At 36.5% G+C, this 18,982-nt stretch overlaps 1 protein-coding gene across 1 annotated transcript in view; it reads left to right on the top strand.

Annotated features, from left to right (window-relative positions):
- The window catches only part of MID2 (midline 2), an 87,937-nt gene that overhangs the window by 67,591 nt on the left and 1,364 nt on the right, over positions 1-18,982 (top strand). Inside the window, exons 6-10 of the mRNA XM_025048892.1 lie at positions 8,040-8,167; positions 9,233-9,376; positions 16,209-16,370; positions 17,949-18,156; positions 18,682-18,978. Coding sequence (XP_024904660.1) covers positions 8,040-8,167; positions 9,233-9,376; positions 16,209-16,370; positions 17,949-18,156; positions 18,682-18,978 — 939 coding nt within the window. The remainder of the gene's footprint in view (positions 1-8,039; positions 8,168-9,232; positions 9,377-16,208; positions 16,371-17,948; positions 18,157-18,681; positions 18,979-18,982) is intronic.

Raw genomic sequence — 18,982 nt, 5'->3', positions numbered from 1 at the left:
GCCTGCTCTTATGAAAAGGGTTCAGCTCCAAGTCACTTAATTCTGTTCAGGCATGTATGTAGCAGTTGCCACCTAAAGATTTTACCAGCTAGTCAGTTACTAAGCTTCAGTGGAGGATTGCCTTTTGGATTCCTGGCACCCTTCTCTGTCTCTGCAGCCTACCAGTTCTTAATCTGTGAAGAATCTGAGTTCTAAACGTGAAACATTGTTAAGTATTAGCCACCAAGGCTTCAAGGGGCTACAGGGGTTCATTAGACCAGATTTGACCTCCTTATATCTCCCTCTCATTCTTTGAAGACTTTGACTCCAGGTTCACAATATTCCTTTTTATTGCTTCTGTCATCATACTTGGTGACATTAGCAGCATCCATGTGGCTGACCTATCTAATACTCTAGCTATCTAATCTCCTGGCTCCTTGCAATCTCCTCCTCCAGCGACCTTCACTTCTGCTCCACTTTATCCACCCACATGCTGAACCTCACCGTCACTCAGAATTACACTTAAACCATAAATTGAAACATCCCACTTTCTAACTACAACCTCTATAATTAGTTATCTGTATTTCTTCCAATACATCTATTTTCAACTCCATTGGGACCACTAAGTCCTGACTTCTGCCTACCAACTACTGTCTTCACTTCTTTCTTTAGCCTGTTTAAGGTCTGCGATTTCTCCCTTCAGCTACTCTTTTCAATATCCCCAGTTCCTTTGCCCCACTGGCCTTTACTCATGCCAGCCTGATAAAACCCCAACCCTGTATCAGTCTAGTTATTTCCACCTTTTCCTTGCTTATATTTGAGTTGCAGAACACTATTGGAGAAAATCACATAACCAAAGAAGTTGGTACTACTACACCACAAATTTATGGCCTTTAATCTCACCTGGCTCCTCAGTAATGATCTGAAATCTTGTATTGCTTTTGCCAGATTTCTTTTTTCCTTGTTTCAATAATGGCTATTTCAAATTTTCTGTACTCAACTCAAAATTCCAACCCTGCCACCTTCCTGTTCATGCTCAGCAAATTACTTTACCTCCTATTTTACAAAGAGAGAGAGGGAGAGAGAGAGAGAGATTGTGTGGGGGGTGTGTGTGTGTGTGTGTGTGAGAGAGAAAGAGAGAAAGAGAGAGAGAGAGAGAGTGAGTGAGTGTCAGTCGTAGGTATGAAATGATAAATTCCTTAACTTCTTATCCCAAACTGCTGGCCATCCACATTCATCAGTTTCACCTTCCTTCTGGTTATAATGGAAGAGATTTCCCTTTATTTGTGCTTTGGTCACATGCCTTCTTTTTTTCCATAGCTTCAATTTCTCCCCCTCTCTAGTTGACCTCACATCTACTTTTAAACTCGTTCATCTCTCTCCTATTAAAAAAGATAATACCCACAACTTTCCTTTACCACATACTTTCTCTAGCTATTTTTTAAGTCATTCCATTTCCTCGCCTCTAATTTACTCTTCTTAAATATTTAAAAGTTATTTATATTAAAGTGATACTTGTACGTAGTAAAAAGTCAAATATTACTAATAGTCTTATTGCAAGAAATAACAATCTCCTCCTCACCACAATTTCTGCTCTCCAACAATAATATTGAGCATTTACTTTGTGCTGAGTATTATTCTAAGCCTTTATAAGTATCAACTCAATTCTCACAAAACCTTATGAGATAGACACTATTATTATCCCCATTTTACAAATGAGAGAATGAGGCTCAGAGAGGTTGTGTGACTTGCTTAAGGTCACCCAACTACTAAGGGGCAGAGGCAGGATTCAGACCTAGGAAGTCTAGTGCCATAGTCTATACTTTTACAACAAAGCCAAGCAATTTCAGCTTTATGAGGTATTTCTGTTGGTATAACTTTTATGTTTCTAAATAGCATCCTTATATTGCTGTTTTTTCAATTTTAGAAATCAACAGTTGACCTGCAAATTTGGAAAAAATTTCAGCCATCATTTCTTCAAATGTTTTTAATACCACCTTTTTCCTCTCTTATACAGACCTCAATTATATGTATATTAGGCTGCTTTAAGTTGTCCTCAGCTCACTGATACTATATTCAGTTATTTTTAGTTTTTTGTTTCCTCTGTGTTTCATTTAAAATAGTTTCCAATGATATGTCTTCAAATTCACTAACCTTTTCATCTGTAATGGCTAATCTGTAATTAACCTCTCCAACGTATTTTTCATCTCAGATATTGTAGTATTCATCTCTAGAAGTTCAATTTAGATCTTTCTATATCTTCTATATTTCTATTTCACATATTTAGCTTTTTTCTAGCTTTTTGAACATCTTGAATACAGTTATAATAATTCTTTTAATGTCTGATTCTGACATCTGTGTCAGTTCTGGGTTAGTTTCAACTTTTCCTCTTCATTATGGGTTATATTTTCTTGCTTCTTTGCATGTCTGGTAATATTTGGTAAGATGCTAGACATTGTGAATTTTATCTTATTGGGTGCTGTGTATTTTCGTATTCCTATAAATATTCTTAAGATTTGTTCAGTTAAGTTACTTGAAAATAGTTTGATCCTTTCGGTCTTGCTTTTAAGATTTGTTAGGTGGAATCAGAGAAGTATTTAGTTTAGGGGAAATTTATCCCCACTACTGAGGCAAGACCCTTATGAGTACTCTACAAAATGCCCCATGAATCATGAGATTTTTCAGTCTAGCTGGTAGGAACAGACACTATTCCTAGCCTTGTGTAAGCACCAGGTTTCATTCTATCTATCTTTTTGGATGGCTCTTTCTATTGCACTTGGCATTTCCCTCACATATATGTGTTGATCACTATTTTGTTGAAGACCAGTAGAGAACCATCTGAAGTTCTCCAGAATTCTATATGTGCAGCTTTCTCATCTCTGGTACTCTGCCTGTGAATTCCAACCAACTTAGTCTCCCTGGACTCTCAGCCTTGTATTTTTAATTAGGGACTCCATTGGGCTCTGCCTGAATTCCCATTCATGTAGCATTTTACTCCTTTAATTTTGTTGGGACAAATTTTCTCATAGCTTCCTAAGAACGAGTACAGAGGAAGTACACTTTTGAGAACTTTTTGTTTTAAAATTTTTAAAATTTATTTTCACATTTGATAGGTTGAAAATAAATTTCCCTTGTAATTTCGAAGGCGTGACTCTTGTCTCTTTTCTATTGTTGTGTTGAGAAGTCCACTGCTATTTTAATTCCAGATCTTAGAATATGACCTATATTTTAAAATCTGAAGCTTTTAGGTCTTATCTTTAATCCAGTTTTTCTGAACTTTTACTGAGAAATGCTTTGGTGTGGGTCTTTTATTATTCACTTTTGATAGGCACTAAGTGGATTTTTCCAATCTGAAGACTAGTGACTTTTACTTCTGGGAATTTTTCTTGCATTATTCACTAATAATTTCCTCCCCTTTATTTTCTCTGTTCTCTCTCTGTGGGACTCTAATTAGTCAGATGTTGGACATCTTAGATTTCCCTCTAACTTAATTTTTTTTGTTGTTTCTTATTTTCTATGTCTGTCTTTTTTTTTTCTGTCATCTAAGATGTTTCCTTAATTCTTCATCCAACCTATTAAAGTTTTAATATAAGCGTTTATATTTTTATTTATATAACTTCTTTCCTGACCTTTGCTTCTTTTTTAGCATTCTTTCTTTGCTTTGTGGATTCAAACTATTCATTTATCTTCCTGAGGATGTTAATGATAATTTTTAAAGTTTTCTTCTAAACTCCACATTGTTTTAATTTCCTCTGAGTTCCTTTTCTTTGTTAGTTTGTTTTAGTTTCTGTCTTTCTCTAAATGCCTGGTAAGCTTATGGCTTCCTGTTTGAATTTAAGCTCTTAAAAGTGACTGGAAGATCTACGGGGATTGGAATAGTTTGTTGCTTATTGAACTTTATTATAGGATTATAAGGCAGATTTTTATTATGGGGACCCCAAGTGTCAGCTCTGTGGGTGTTTTCTCTTGGGCCAGTTTCCCCCTGGAAATAACCTATCAACCTCATGTTTCTGGTGGGAGATGAAGAGTATAAGCCTGGCTGCCATCATTCTGGGAGGCAAGCAGGGAAGGAAAGATGAGAGTTTTAAAACTGCTTTTAGTATAGTGTCAAAGCTCTGCAGAAAGTAAACCTCAAATCTTCTGTCGAAAAGGGGAGAGATAGTCTCAGGTTGAGTGAATCTTGGGGTCTAGTTGTTCCTCATGCAAACTTTCAACTGTCTGTGGTACTGATGTTGTTGGCTTCTTGACTGAACTTTCTCTGGTCTGTTGCTGGTTATCACTCATCTATCCCTTTCTAGCTTTCAAACATTTGTTGACAATCTCTTACTTGCTGGAATCTCTTTTTCCATTCTCTTTGTCTTTGTCTTTGTGAATTTACAATGTTTTATTCTTTGACTGTCATTTCAGTGAGATTTCATGAGAGCAAAGATAAAACATATTTTAAACCACTGTATTTAATCATCCCCATTTACTCTTCAACTCTCAGAAATGTCTTCCGCCACTACCAGACTGTTGAAAGTGTTCTTTCCAAGGTCACCAAATGAATACCTTGTGGCTAAGTATAGTAAACACTTTTTTTTATTTTATCTTACTGTTTCATCTTACTTGATCTCTCAGTAGCATTTATCCCTACTGACCATTTTTACTTGAAATTCCTCTGCCATTAGTTTCCATGGACACTCCTGGTTTTCTTCCTATGTATCTGGTTTATTTTCTCTTTGTGAACAACTCTTCCTAAATCTATTGTTTTAATACTATAGTTCTTCATATTAGGTTATTCTCTTCTTCTTCTTCCTTTTTCCTTCTTCCTTCTTCTTCCTCTTCCTCCTCCTCATCCTCCTCTTCCTTCCTCTTTCTCTTCCTCTTCCTCTTCTTTTTCCTCCTCCTCCTCCTCCTTTCTTCTTCTTCTCCTTCTCCTTCTTCCTTTTTTTTTTTTACTACATATTCTCCCTGTTGCAAACTAAGAGCTCCTAGGGCTTTGATTACCATCTAGATGTTGATGATTTCCAACTGTATCTAAATCTCCTTTTAATAAGCTCAGGTCTAGCCTGTGGGGTAGGTGGAATAGATGACTCTCTATGCAGTATGATTTGAGAATCATCTACCCAACTTAAATATCTTTCTCACTGTTCTCTCACAGAGTCTGAAGTTCTTCTCCACTATTATTCATTGTAGTGTATTAAGGACCAAGACTTTAGTTAAAATGAAATTCTAGCTGGGAGAGTTACTCTTCCTCTTTTACAAATGACACTTATTATATAATCCAATAAGAGATCAAAGCCTTGAGAGATAGCTAAAGTGTTTTGCTTAAACATAGAAATATACACACACATATACCCCAATGTCATTTTTAACGCATCCATAACTTTTGAGCCACTATTTGGGAGTATAGTATCCCAATATATATGTGTATGTATCCATAGAATTTCACAAACATAAGTTCATGCTCTATATATTGTATTTTACCCTACATTTGAAACTTAACAATATATCATAAACTTTCTCTGTCATTGGATATTATTGTATAACCTAATTTCTGGTGGCTTCATAGTATTTCATCATTTGACATATAATGCATTACTTAGTTCTGTCACCATTGTTAGACAATTGGATTACATACGGTGTGTTGAGTGCCCCTGTAGTTGTACCTTTGCATACATCTCAGTTATTTCCATAGTAAAAAAACATGAAGTAGAACTGTCATGTCAAAGATTATTTAAATTTTAAACTGTTTTGATTTTAATTCTAAATTGGCCTCCAAATTTTGAATCAATTTCAGTCCTAATAAAAATATGTAGGCATTAATTAACATAGGTATAAAAGCTCCTATATTGTCATTATTTATGATCTTAAATGCTGTCTCATTTTAATTTACATTTCTTTGATTTCTCATGTAGTTGGTCTTTTTAGTATATTTGTTGGCTATTTGTTTTCATATTTTGTGAATTAACTTTCTGTTCTATTTGTCTACACTCCTATCCCCACTTTATTTTCTTCTCATTTCTAGACACCTTAAAATCTGATCTGCCTCCAATTTTGACCCCTTCCAGCCTATCCACTGCAGCCAGAGTACTCTTCTTGAAACATAAATTTGAGCATATCATTCCTTTGCCTAAAAGGCTTCAATGGCTTCCATTGCTCTTAGGATAAAATGCAGAGTTTATAACATGGCCTATGAGGCCCTGTGTGACTTTGCTAATTGTTCAGCCTTCAGGCAGGAGAGAACACACACATCCACAATCTTTGCTTAGCTAATTCCTACTCTTCGTGTAGGTTATTGCTTAAAATGAACTTCCTCTGGGGAGATTTCCCTTGGGGCCTAAGTCTCTGCCAGGTAGCTTTTGTGTATACTCCACTCCTTTTGTAGCAGCACTTCTATTTCCTATTTAATGTCTTGCTCCTTCATGATCTGAAAGCTTTGTGAGGGCAAGGACCACAATTAACTTGTTCTCCCAGTGTATCTCTACTGCCTAGTATAGTGCCTAGCACAATAGTTTGGCTCAGTAAGTGTTGGATGGATGGATGGGTGGAAGGAAGGAAGGAATAAAGAAGATTGAGGAGGCCAGGAAAAAATTTGTAAATCAATTTTCTGCCTTAATTCCTGCCCTGAAGAGGGAATGCATATTATTTTGCACTTGGCCAAAAATATGTCTTCTTACTCGTTAAGTTCTGGAAGATTGGTTATTCCATGTGAGACTTTAAGACTGTACCAAGTTAGTCTTTCATTTGTTTATCCTGGCCTGCAGTTTATTCTTGAAACATCTCTATTTTCAGAAACAACCAAGAGATATTGTTAGTAGATGTGTAGCTGGGTATACATGCATGAGGGTATATATTTGTTTAACTCCTCATCCCCTTACAACTAGTTCACCATGAAAGTTTCCTCCCTGGTATTTCTACATTCAATGCTGCTTCTCTCCAGTCTAACTTGCCATGTTGTCGCCAAGTTAATGTGTCTTTCTATTCTGTCATTTGTATGCTCAAGTATCTTCATTGGCTCTGATTCAGGAGGTCTGGTACAGGTCCTCAACATGTATGTTTTGGTCAAAGCTCCTGAAGATAATTCTGATGTGTAATCATGGTTAAGAATGGTCCAGCATGCAATTATATACCTATTTTTTTTTAAAAGGAACTGTCTGAATCGTTAAGGGTATAGAGTTTAGAAGCCAATGAACACGTGTTCAGTTATATTTCTTTTTTTTTTCCTGACCTTTACTGCTTGTGTGACCATGGGCAAGTTACTTAACCTTTCTATGTGTCAACTTTCTCACTTATAAAATTAAAATAACATTTACTACACAGGGTTATGGTAAGGAATAAATTAAATAATGTATGTAAAATATATACATATATATATATGTAAAGTGTATCTGTATGTAAAGTATGTATGTAAAAATACTAAATGCTCAATTAGCAGTTGTGTTGTTGTTAGTCATTCAGTTATTCATTCATTCAACATTTATTCACTATGTGTCCAACATTGTGTTAGGGACCATGGAAGATATAAGGTATAAAATATGAACCCTGCTCTTGAGATGCTTAGAATTAGCTGAGGAGATAAAACCAGCATAACATTATACAATTAGAGAATAATAAAATTAAATGTAAATGTTATGAAAGATCAAATAAAGTACAGTATTAGGGGAAGGGTTTAAATCAGCCCCAGTGTGCTAGCTTATTGATTAGCATAGAGAAGGAGAAAAAAATCTCTCAAACTGCTCTTACCAAGCCTTCAGAGGTTTAGTTTTGATGCTGCCTGCCAGATGGAAAATGATGCAGAGGGAAAAAAAATCTTGTATTTACTTCTCAAAATTAAGACAGGATGGGGGAGTGTGTTTGAGGGGTGAACATATGTGAACAAATATGGTATAATCCTTAATTGGTTCCTGATGATCAACATTTAAATAGTTTCCATTGGAAGAGCACAGATATGATATTTTTCACTTAATGAATCACGCCCCACAAATCAGTTACTTTCACTTTGTTAAACCAGAAATCAAACACCAAATAAGGTTGCAAACCTATTTTGATGTATATTAATGTACTTTTCTCTTTTGCAGGGTCGCTATGGCAACTGCATCTTCTCAAGTTCTGATTCCAGACATCAATTTTAATGATGCCTTTGAAAACTTTGCTTTAGATTTTTCCAGAGAAAAGAAACTACTGGAGGGGCTGGACTATTTAACAGGTGTGAAAATTCTGTGCTTTCCTTCCCATTCTAATCCTTCTCCTTTGTTGTGCTTTTACTTTAAAATAATCTGACAAAGACAATATTTATAATGAAAATGCTTTTATAACCTATAAAATGATACACGTATCTTTTTAGATGGAACACATTTTAGTTTCTGTAACAGAAAGGATAAGTGATTTGTAAAATATTTCTGGGGGCAGAATGAGTATACCATCCATACTTAAAGGTAAAAAAACTAAAAGTTGCTGATGGATTTCTCCTTATGAACCTATCAGTAATGTATTGTCGCTTGTTATGGGGGTAGAACTCAAGGGCCAATTATGGAATATTAGAAAATGTTCCACGTGGGTACTGGTACCACTTAAATGATTTTAAGGAAACAAGAATCAGCAGATTAAGAAGAAAAATATAAGAAAAGTCTGGCTTGCAGACATTTTTAGAAAATGAGGAGTACAACCAGCCTTTTAAAAATGCTGACTACCTTTAGAATTATTTGAATGATCATTTCATGAGAAAAATACATGCATGCAATAACTTTGTGTTTGTAGTTATTTTTGTTAATATATTAAAATAGCTATCATTTATTGAACATCAACTTTATGCCTGACACTGTATATTAATTTTGTATCATGAGTCCTTGCAACAAATCTATGAAGTAATTATCATCCACATTTTACTGATGAGGGAATGCATATTATTTTGCACTTGGCCAAAAATATATAGTGAAACTTATTTTGAAATAAAAAGAAATAGTTTGAAGGTCATATAATAAGAAAACAGTGTGACCACTTTGCTCTAATATTTACACTTGTGGTTTTACAGAGTAGACAACTAGGCAATTATCTAAATAAATTAGGTTTATATCTTTGCCTAAAATATCTTTATCGTTGAAGCAAAAAATGGTTTTTGGGAACTTGAGGTCTTCAGGTTATATGGTATGTGCAATCTAATGCTTCTTATTAAGAAAATCTCCTCTCCAGAAGATGGGCAGCAAGAGTAACCATTGTAAAATTCCTAACAGAGAGTGTGCTTTCCTTACCTTCTGTCCATTTTTCCTTACAGCCCCAAACCCACCATCTATCCGAGAAGAACTCTGTACTGCTTCCCATGACACCATTACAGTCCACTGGATCTCAGATGATGAGTTCAGCATCAGCTCCTATGAGCTTCAGTACACCATATTCACTGGCCAGGCTAACTTCATCAGTAAGTCATGGTGTAGTTGGGGCCTGTGGCCAGAGATAAGGAAATGTAAGGAAGCAGTAAGCTGCTCAAGATTGGCCGGGGCGCCACGAGGCAAGTGTTTGTAAGACATGTTAGGTTGTTTAGAACAGTGTTTCCTAAGACAGTTTAAGTTCCCCCCGGGCATTACAAAGACCTTACTGACCTGTCACCCATCAGCAAGTTGTGTATTTCCTTGCTGGGCAGTCACTGGGGCCACTCCCATTTGTTTGTGTAATCCTTAGCCTTTCTTCAGTTAATACATGTCACTCCACTCTCCCAAGTCAGAACGTAGCTCAGAATTCATTCCTGGGTAGCTAAGCCACCATCATTGCTGATTATATGTATGTGAACATCTTTTTTTTTTCCTTGACTCTTCTTCCACTTCATTGTCATGGTAAAAATACATTATGTTCAGAGACTACTACTTCCTTTATTGCACTGATTTTTATCAGTGAATATAGTGACAAGTGTCGTGCCTCTGTCACTCTATCCCTTCTCCCTTTCTTCCAGAATTACACCAAATATAAAAATGTGTCAATGGGCCACAAAATGAAAAATGTTCAAAGAGCAGTCATTTAGCTCACATATTATAGTTTCACCTTCTGATGAACTGAAGCAACCCAAGACAGAGTCAGAATTTAACTGATTGATTGCCAGACAAGAGGGATTGAGCTGCAAATTCCCTTCAATGTGCTGGGGAAAATGGAAATGAAAGCAGAATTAAAGCTGGATTTCAAGACTGGAACTGATTCTCATCCTAAGTTTGCATCTGCATAACTGCTAATTAGTAGTTTCTTTTACCTGTGTATGCTTCTATGTCTAACTTCACAGGCTTGCATGAGGGGAGTTTTTCCAATGAAATCCTCCCGATTGGCTTCCTTTTCCTGTTTTGTGACAATTCTGGGCACATGATGGGGTGAGGAGGTGAGAGGACATTTGAGGTCAAACTCTATAAAACACTTGCCTCGTGCAGCTCCAACCTAAGCCACTTGGCTTAGGTAGCTGTGTTCTTGGGTGTTCCTGGGTGTTTCTTCAGTTTGTGAAGTCACAAACTCTAAGGCTTCCCTGACATGCTTTTTTGCACTTGTCTCTCCTGTTCTGGAAAGTCTTTGAGCTAGCAGCCTTGCTTTTTCTTCCCAATATGTGGGAAACAGTGGTCTCTGGGAGGTTGAGAATAAATCCAAGAAGTGAAAGAAGTGACAAGGATCTGAAGGCTGTCATCTTTATTTTCAAGGTTATATAGTCCTTTGTAAAGAAAAGCTTAAAGGATAATTCTTAATAGCAGTTGGATTATAGTATCTTAGAATTGGAAGGGACCTTAGAAGTCATCTAGTCTAATCTTCTTCCCTTCTACCAGACACCCAGTAAATGATCATCCTGTCACTCCTTGAGTGTTTCCAGTGATGGATAGCTCACTTCTAATAAAACAGCCCATTCAATTGTGTAGCTATAAATAACTGTTAGTGCTTCCTTATAAAAGGCCTAACTCTACTAGTAAATAATAATGACAATAATAATTTATGCGTATATTGTTTTACCTTTTACAAATGCTCCCACATGCATTATCTTATTTAGTCCTTATTTAGTATGAGTTCTTACTTAGCCTTATGAAATAGATCATTTTAATTCTATTTATAGATGAAGAAACTGAAGTTTAATGAGTTGCCCAAGGTCACAGAGATGCAAACCGATGGAGTCGAGATTTGAATCCAAGCCTGTCAGACTTCAAGCTTAATGCTCCTTGTATCAAAGCACAGCTACCAATTAGTCCTAGTTTTGCCCTTTTATGTCTCACTAACAAACCTAATCCATCTTTCATACGAGAGTTCTTAAGATAATTTTAGGGAGCTCTCATGTCTCTTCTAATTTTTCTTCTTTTCCAGGCTAAACATCCTCAGATCTTTGTTCCTCACGTGACAGTTTCAAACCCTTTACTTTACCATCTTGGTATCCTTTTTATGGACACACTCGGATTTATCAAAGTGCTTTATAAAATATGCTGTCAAAAAAGTGAATATAGTACTCCAAAAGTGATCTGACCACCACAAGGAATAGCTAGATTATTTTTTTTGTACATTAACTGAGCATTTGATCAGCTGAAATCCTTAGGAATTTCAAATTCTATTCCTGTTCAATTCATTCTCTAAATGGAAACATAACACCTTGAATTCATCCCTATTACACTTTTTCTGGTTAGTTTTGATTCCTCATTTCAACCTGCCAAAATCCTTTTGAATCCAGTTTCTGCCTTCCAATACATTTACTTCCCCTTCCAGCCTGCTTTCCATGTCTTTCTCTGATCATTGATAGAAAAGTGGAACAGGACTGGGACAAGGGAATTCCCTGAAGCAAAAATTTGGATGGCAATGGGCAGATAAGATGAAAACGTTTTACTAGGAATAAATATTCATGAAGATTTAAGGTTTTAGTCCTACCTGCCAGTCTGACCTGCTACTGTTGACTGATCCTCAGTTCTGAGAGCTACTTTACCTTGAGGATTTTCTGTTTTCTTTTTCTTTATACCGCTTTCCTTAGGTATAATTGACATTAAAAAGTTGTCCATCAACAGATGAATGGATAAAGAAAACGTGGTATATGCATACAATGGAATGTTTTTCAGCCTTAAAAAAAATGAAATTGTGTTACTTGTGACAACCTGGAGGGCATTATGCTAAGCCAGACATAGGACAAATAACTATGATACGACTTATATGGGGAATCTTAAAATAGTCAAGCCCCACGTTTTCTTTAACCATAAATTTTATCCTTGTTGGCTAGAATTTTGTCAGGATAAATAGCTCCTCTTACTTTTTTTCAACTTTCTTCCTTTATTTTTAACTTTATCCCCACCTCATCTAAAATATGAAATTATCGCAAGCTAATAATGTTTCAGACGATGCTGTTAGCAGAATGAGAATTTCTCCAGATGTTTAGATGATTGTCTTCCCCATTACTGTATATCTCTTCTCTGTTTTAATTTTGTGTTTTGCATTATGAAAGTTCTGGCTATAACCTCTGGCCAGGAAGTATATAACATACTGCCACAAAGATATAACTTCTATTTCCTCTCCTTTTCATTCTCATGCAAATATTTTCCACTACACATTTATGCTTAAATTCATGTATTTCTATGTTGTAATCTTTCCCTTTTGAACAAGGTGTATACTTTCATTACCATAATTCAATCTTAAATCCCATCTCACCAAGTCTCAGTGATACCCAGAGGATCCATAGATTTACTTTTCTTTTAAATTTAGAAATGATTTCAAAATAAAGTTGCAAGACTAACACAAAGAATGCCCACATACTCTTTACCCAGATTCATCCATTGTTTATATTTTGCCCTATTTCCTTTAAAATTCGTTAGCATTCTCTATTTCTCTTTTGTTCTTAACCATTTGAGAGTGAATTGCATATATTATGGCCTTTCACCCCTAAATTCTTCAGTGTATGTTTTTTAAGATAAGGAAATTGTCTTAACATAACCACAGTATAATTATCAACTTTAAGAGATTTAACGTTGATGCAATATTTTTATCTAGCCCGCCATTTATATTCTAATCTTGATATTTGACCCGATAATATCCTTTATAATATATAAAGGACCCAATATTGTCCTTTACAGTCTAGGGTCAGGTATTGCATTTAATTATCATATCTCTTACCTCCTTTAATCTGAAACATTTCATCAGCCTTTCTTTGTCTTTAATGATATTAACATTTAAAAAATGCCCTTTTATTTATATATTATTATATTCCTCATTTGAGGTTTGTCTGATATTTCCTCACAATTATAGTCAGATTATGCATTCGTGGCTGGAATACCACAGAGGAGACGTGTTCTCCTTAGGACATGACATCTGGATGTGCATAATGTCCACTTGTCCTTCGTTAGTGATGCTAATATTGATCACCTGGTCAAAGGTATTGCCTGATTTTTTCATTGTGTAGTTTCCTTTTGCAACTAATAAGCAATCTTTGCGGTAATACTTTAAGACCATGAAAATATCCTGCTTCCTCATCAAACTCATCCTACCCCCACTCCTGTTTTAACATCAATAAATAATTCTTGCCAGATCCAATCTTTACATTGATCATTTCAATGATTTTCCAACCAAGCATTCCCTTCCATATTTGCAATCTGGCACCATGCATTCTACTGTAAGCAAAAGCCCCACCCTCTGTTTATTTATTTATCTGCTTATCAGCATGGGCTCCTGAATTTTCTTTTTTCAATGGTTTATAATTCTTTACTGCCTATACTTATTTTGGTGCTCAAATTGCCTAAATTTAGTCAATGGAAGCTTTTTAAGCTGACTCCTGGGTCCTTGTGTTCTCCCATCATTTTCTTAAACACTTCCTTACTCTTCAGCATAATAAAAGTTTCTAGGCTTATTTTGAATTTATCCTGCCCCAACTTTTAAAGCAGCCATTTTCCCAAGCAAACTTGGTTCCTTTTAGGGAGAGAATGGTATTCGAAACCAAGACCTGGAGACTAGAAATACGCATTTAAACCCATGTGCATATACATATCCATACATCTAATATGTATACACATATCATTAACATATGTGTACATATTATGTGCGTGCGCGCGCACACACACACACACACACACACATATTTTAGAAATCATGAGTTTATACCAATACCTCCAATTCTAGTCTATCTCCATAGGTTCTTTCTTTCCTTTCACCATTCCATATTTGTATATTTCTACTTCTATGAAGAGAACCCTGGCTCCCAATAGCATTAACACATGCACTCATTTACTCACTCCCGTAATATATCTATAGTAGCTTCTGAATTGCTTTCCCCACACCACTACAAAACAAACCCTAGTTCAAGACTTGTCTGCAATTTCCTCTTGCCCCCATCCATCCTTTTGATGTGGTTGTTTTTTTTTATTTGTAATGCAATTGGGTTCATTTGTTTCAGTTTGCCTTTAGTTTTAGTCCCCACTCTTCCCAATCATATTGACTTCATTTTAATTTCTGAATTTTCAAAACAACAACGTGTTTGCAAAAGGGAAAACTGTACAAAAAAAGTATACTCAGAGAGGTGTCATTCTCTCCCATATCCTTTTAATCCTGATCCCCCACCCCCATGCCTTGTAGGTAACAACTTTATTATTTTCTGTTTTTTTTTTCCTTCCTGTTGTTATTGTTGTTTTGTAGCTCCAGACAAGCATATGTATGTTTTCTTATTTGCCTTTTTTTCTTGCAAAAAGTAGCACACTATATATACTTTTGCAATTTGCTTTTTTAAATTAGCAATATATCCTGAAAATCACTCCATCCCAGTTCTTGGAGATTGTCCTCATTATTTTTTAAACCTGCATAATACTTCATTGTGAAGTTCACTTATTTTTGTTTTGTATTGTTAAAAGATCATGTATATCTTGAAGATCATGTATTTCCCTGTTTGTAATAAAATTTCATGTTCAGTTTACAATCCATACTGTGCATTGGTACATAGACAACCAAATCTTCCTTGTCCCTGGCTCTCATCTTTTATTGTCTTTTCATAAGAGTCACCAAACATTTCCACCAATTATTCTTTCTACAGCATATCTGTTTGCCCTCCATTAAGCTTCTCTTTCTAATTTGAATTTAGACTTTTCCTACTTCTCCCCAAATTAATTATAAAACACCTCATGATAAGATCTTTTTCAAAAATTTCATTATTATTTTAGATTTTCAAATTCACTTAAACCCTTTACTGTAGCTGCATAGCACCATTCATTTTTCCTTGTTCTTTCCTTTCCATCCTCTGGTAGAATTGTGTTTAAAAAGTAGTAAATTGACTGAACAGCAGATAACAGAAGAGAGAAATCCAGATAATCCATAGACTAGAATGTTGATCTCTCTTTCACTAAAAGTTAGCCAAATACATGTTTTAATTCTGTATTTTTCTCTGTTTAAGTCAATGTTTATGGTATAAAGAGTTTCAAAAGCAGAAACCTAGGTTTCTGATCCTTTTCCCTGTGTGGAAGGGAAGAAGGTTCCAGACAACAATGTTTTAAAGACCACCCTACCCTAAATGAATATTGGAATCAGAGCCAGGAAGGGGTAAAACTGGATAGTTTCAAGTGAGGAGATGATATTTCACCTCCTTGGCTTTCCTATGATACCTTGGAACCCAACTAGTATTGGAAGTAAGGGTGCGGGTGGGGTGGAAAACTTGTACCATAAGCCCTGTAAGCTTTGCTACCTTACAGAAACAAAAAAAAAAACCATTGTTCTCCACCCCATGAATTGTGATGTAGTGGAGAGAACACTGGACTAAGATTAAAGAGACAAGGGTTCTACTCTCAGCACCATCACCAGATATCTGGGGCCTTGGGCAAGTCACTTTTCTTCTCTTCGTATTAGTTTCTCATTTGTAAAATGAGAGAAATATGGTGTCTCGGTGTCCACTCAGCTCTTGTGCTCTGCACAGGACTGCTCCATCCATTCGAGGCCAGAGTCAGCTCTCAGAGGATTGGACCTTTGGGGTTCAATCTAGAAACTCCATAAAAGAGATGATTCAGTGATTTTGTAGAGTAACTTTTCCTGTATTATTTGGCAGAAAATTGAAATAACCTAACTTTTACTAGTGGTTACATTCAATTACCACAAGCAAGGGAACTGGCATAAGCCTAGCTCCATGAGAAAAAAGAAACAGAGGAAGTTCGTCTCATTATGTCTTTCAGGACTCACAAGAAAATAAAATGAAATTCACTTTTGAGGGCTTATGATGAATTTTCAATGTGCTTCTCATCCTATTTCTATCACCTGCATGGTTAATGTTCTTGTCTTTCACCATGTTACAGGCCTGTATAATTCAGTGGATAGCTGGATGATTGTGCCCAACATTAAGCAGAATCATTACACAGTGCACGGACTCCAGAGTGGGACACGCTACATCTTCATTGTTAAAGCCATAAACCAAGCAGGCAGCCGGAACAGTGAACCTACCCGACTAAAAACAAACAGTACGTTATGGTGATTCTGAAAGCAGACATCAGTTTTCCCCTCCATGCTAGGGAGTACACTTAGCCTGAGCAGGCACCTATAGCCATGCAAGACAGCAGAAGTCCTGATAGAGGAGCTTTACTGTTGTAGTTTGTGCTCTGGGCAAGGGATTTGTTCGTGCCCCTGGGAGATATGTGGACACAGATATACATATAATAGTTGATGGTTTAGGAGGATGTTAGTGAAGAGTTTTTCTCCTCATCACACCCTCATGCTTAGGAAACAGTTAAGTAAAAGGGTACTACAGATAGACGCTGCTTAACAGTGAGGAAACATTCTGAGATATGTGTTGTTAGGCAATTTCATTGTGTGTGAACATCAGTGTACTTCACAAATTCAGACAGTTATAGCTTACTACATACCATCGTATGGTATACCACCATCGTATATGTGGTCAGTCACTGACCAAAACATTGTTATGTGGAACATGACTCTATTTGCGATACTCTGGTAAAACTCTACTGCAGAGAGGCCACACCTATAAGAATGCTTTTGACTGCAAGTGACAAGAAATTCAACTAACTTAATGTCAAATAGTATTTGTTAGTAGCTTAAACAAGGTATTGTTTTCTCTCTCACATAGCAAGAGGTTTAAAGGTAGGCAGCTCAGGGCTGGTGATGTAGTAAAAGATCCAAGCTTCTTTTGCTTCATGTATTGGATTTTTGCCACATGGTTACAACATGACCTCTAGATGTCATATTTTCTTTCAATATAGGAAGAAGGGGGAAAGGGTTGGTATATATGATGACTGTCCCTTTTGTCAGGAAAACAGGCACTTTCCCAGAAGGTTCTCCCACCCCGTCTGACTTCTGCTTCCAACTATATCCATCTTATTAGCCACTCCTAGCAGCAAGGGGGGCTAGATGCTGGAATATTTAGCTTTCCTTGCCTCTACAGTGAAAACGGATAAGAGAAAACAAGTACGAAATGGGTGTTGCATTTGCCAAAAGGGTCTGCCACAGACAAATTTTATATAATACAGCTCTTGCCATACTCAGCAATTGGCTCTTATTAACTGGTTTTGTCATATGACTATAAGGAGTTCTCTGCTGTAAATGACCCTACACAAAAAATGTTTTCTCTGATCACTGATGATGCAATAGTCACTCCAATGAAGTTACCTAATTATGTTATTTACATCCCATTTGCAAGAGAGCAAAAAAAAAATTGTCCTGTTGCTGAGTTATTTTCAGTTTTGTTCTGCCTCCAAGCAGCAATTATCTCATCAATTCCCTCACTTTGTCTCACCTCAAACACTCCTTCCCCTAAGAACCACTCAAATCCCAAACCACTGATTGAAATAAAGCTAAGTGAAAAACATATTTGAGAACATGAAACCCTGAGAATCTCCTTTTAATTTCATATTATGAAGGGGGCAGCATATTCTTATTTTATTGAAAATGGTGGCTTCTGGCCTGCTTCCTTAATATAATCCAAGCAACAGTCAACTTGTACTGACCCAAGAATGATCATCATACTGATGGTCCTGGAAGACAAAGAATTCTTAAATACTTCCTCATGTGTTTTTTCTTTTCAGGCCAACCCTTTAAACTGGACCCCAAAATGACTCACAAGAAATTGAAGATCTCCAATGATGGATTGCAGATGGAGAAGGATGAAAGCTCTCTGAAGAAGAGCCATACCCCAGAGAGGTTTAGTGGCACAGGGTGCTATGGAGCAGCAGGAAATATATTCATTGACAGTGGCTGCCACTACTGGGAGGTAGTCATGGGTTCCTCAACATGGTGAGTGGATCTCGCTTTTCTCTTATCTCCTCTGCTGTTAGGTTCCTGTGAAATTTAATTCTATAACAAACATAATATCAGTAAGTCAAGATTTAAAGGCATGTGATGAAAACCACTCCTAGAAAAATGTGACAGCCTTTTAAAATAAAATCATGGAAAATATACTGAGCTAGGAGTTGGAAATTACTACACCACTCTAATTGAAAACTTTTTAAAGCTCTAGTGGAATCAACATTATGGATCTAAATATAAACTATTTAAGGAAGAAACATGTATTATATTTCTTATATATCCTCTGTAGCAGAGGTCCTCAACTCCCTGGCCGAGGACCTCATCTGTATTTGCAGCTACTCCCCAGCACTAGCATCACCACCTCAGCTCCACCTCAGATCATCAGGCATTAGATTCTCATAGGAACACTGGTCCCCGGTGTCAGAAAGGTTGAGGACTGCTGCTCTATAATGTCTAGCACAACTCAGAACATTGATAAATGTTTATTTATCTCTCCTTTCCACTGCCTCACAGGTATGCAATTGGCATTGCCTACAAATCGGCTCCCAAGAATGAATGGATTGGCAAGAATGCCTCCTCATGGGTCTTCTCTCGATGTAATAGTAACTTCGTAGTGAGACATAACAACAAGGAAATGCTGGTGGATGTGCCCCCACAGTTGAAGCGTCTGGGTGTCCTTCTGGATTATGACAACAACATGCTTTCTTTCTATGACCCAGCTAACTCTCTCCATCTTCATACTTTTGATGTGACCTTCATTCTTCCAGTTTGTCCAACATTCACAATCTGGAACAAATCTCTAATGATCCTGTCT

This window comes from Pteropus alecto, unplaced genomic scaffold (genome assembly GCF_000325575.1).
Source record: "Pteropus alecto unplaced genomic scaffold, ASM32557v1 scaffold246, whole genome shotgun sequence".
Lineage (NCBI taxonomy): Eukaryota > Metazoa > Chordata > Mammalia > Chiroptera > Pteropodidae > Pteropus > Pteropus alecto.
This window is presented reverse-complemented; position numbering and strand designations above follow the sequence as displayed.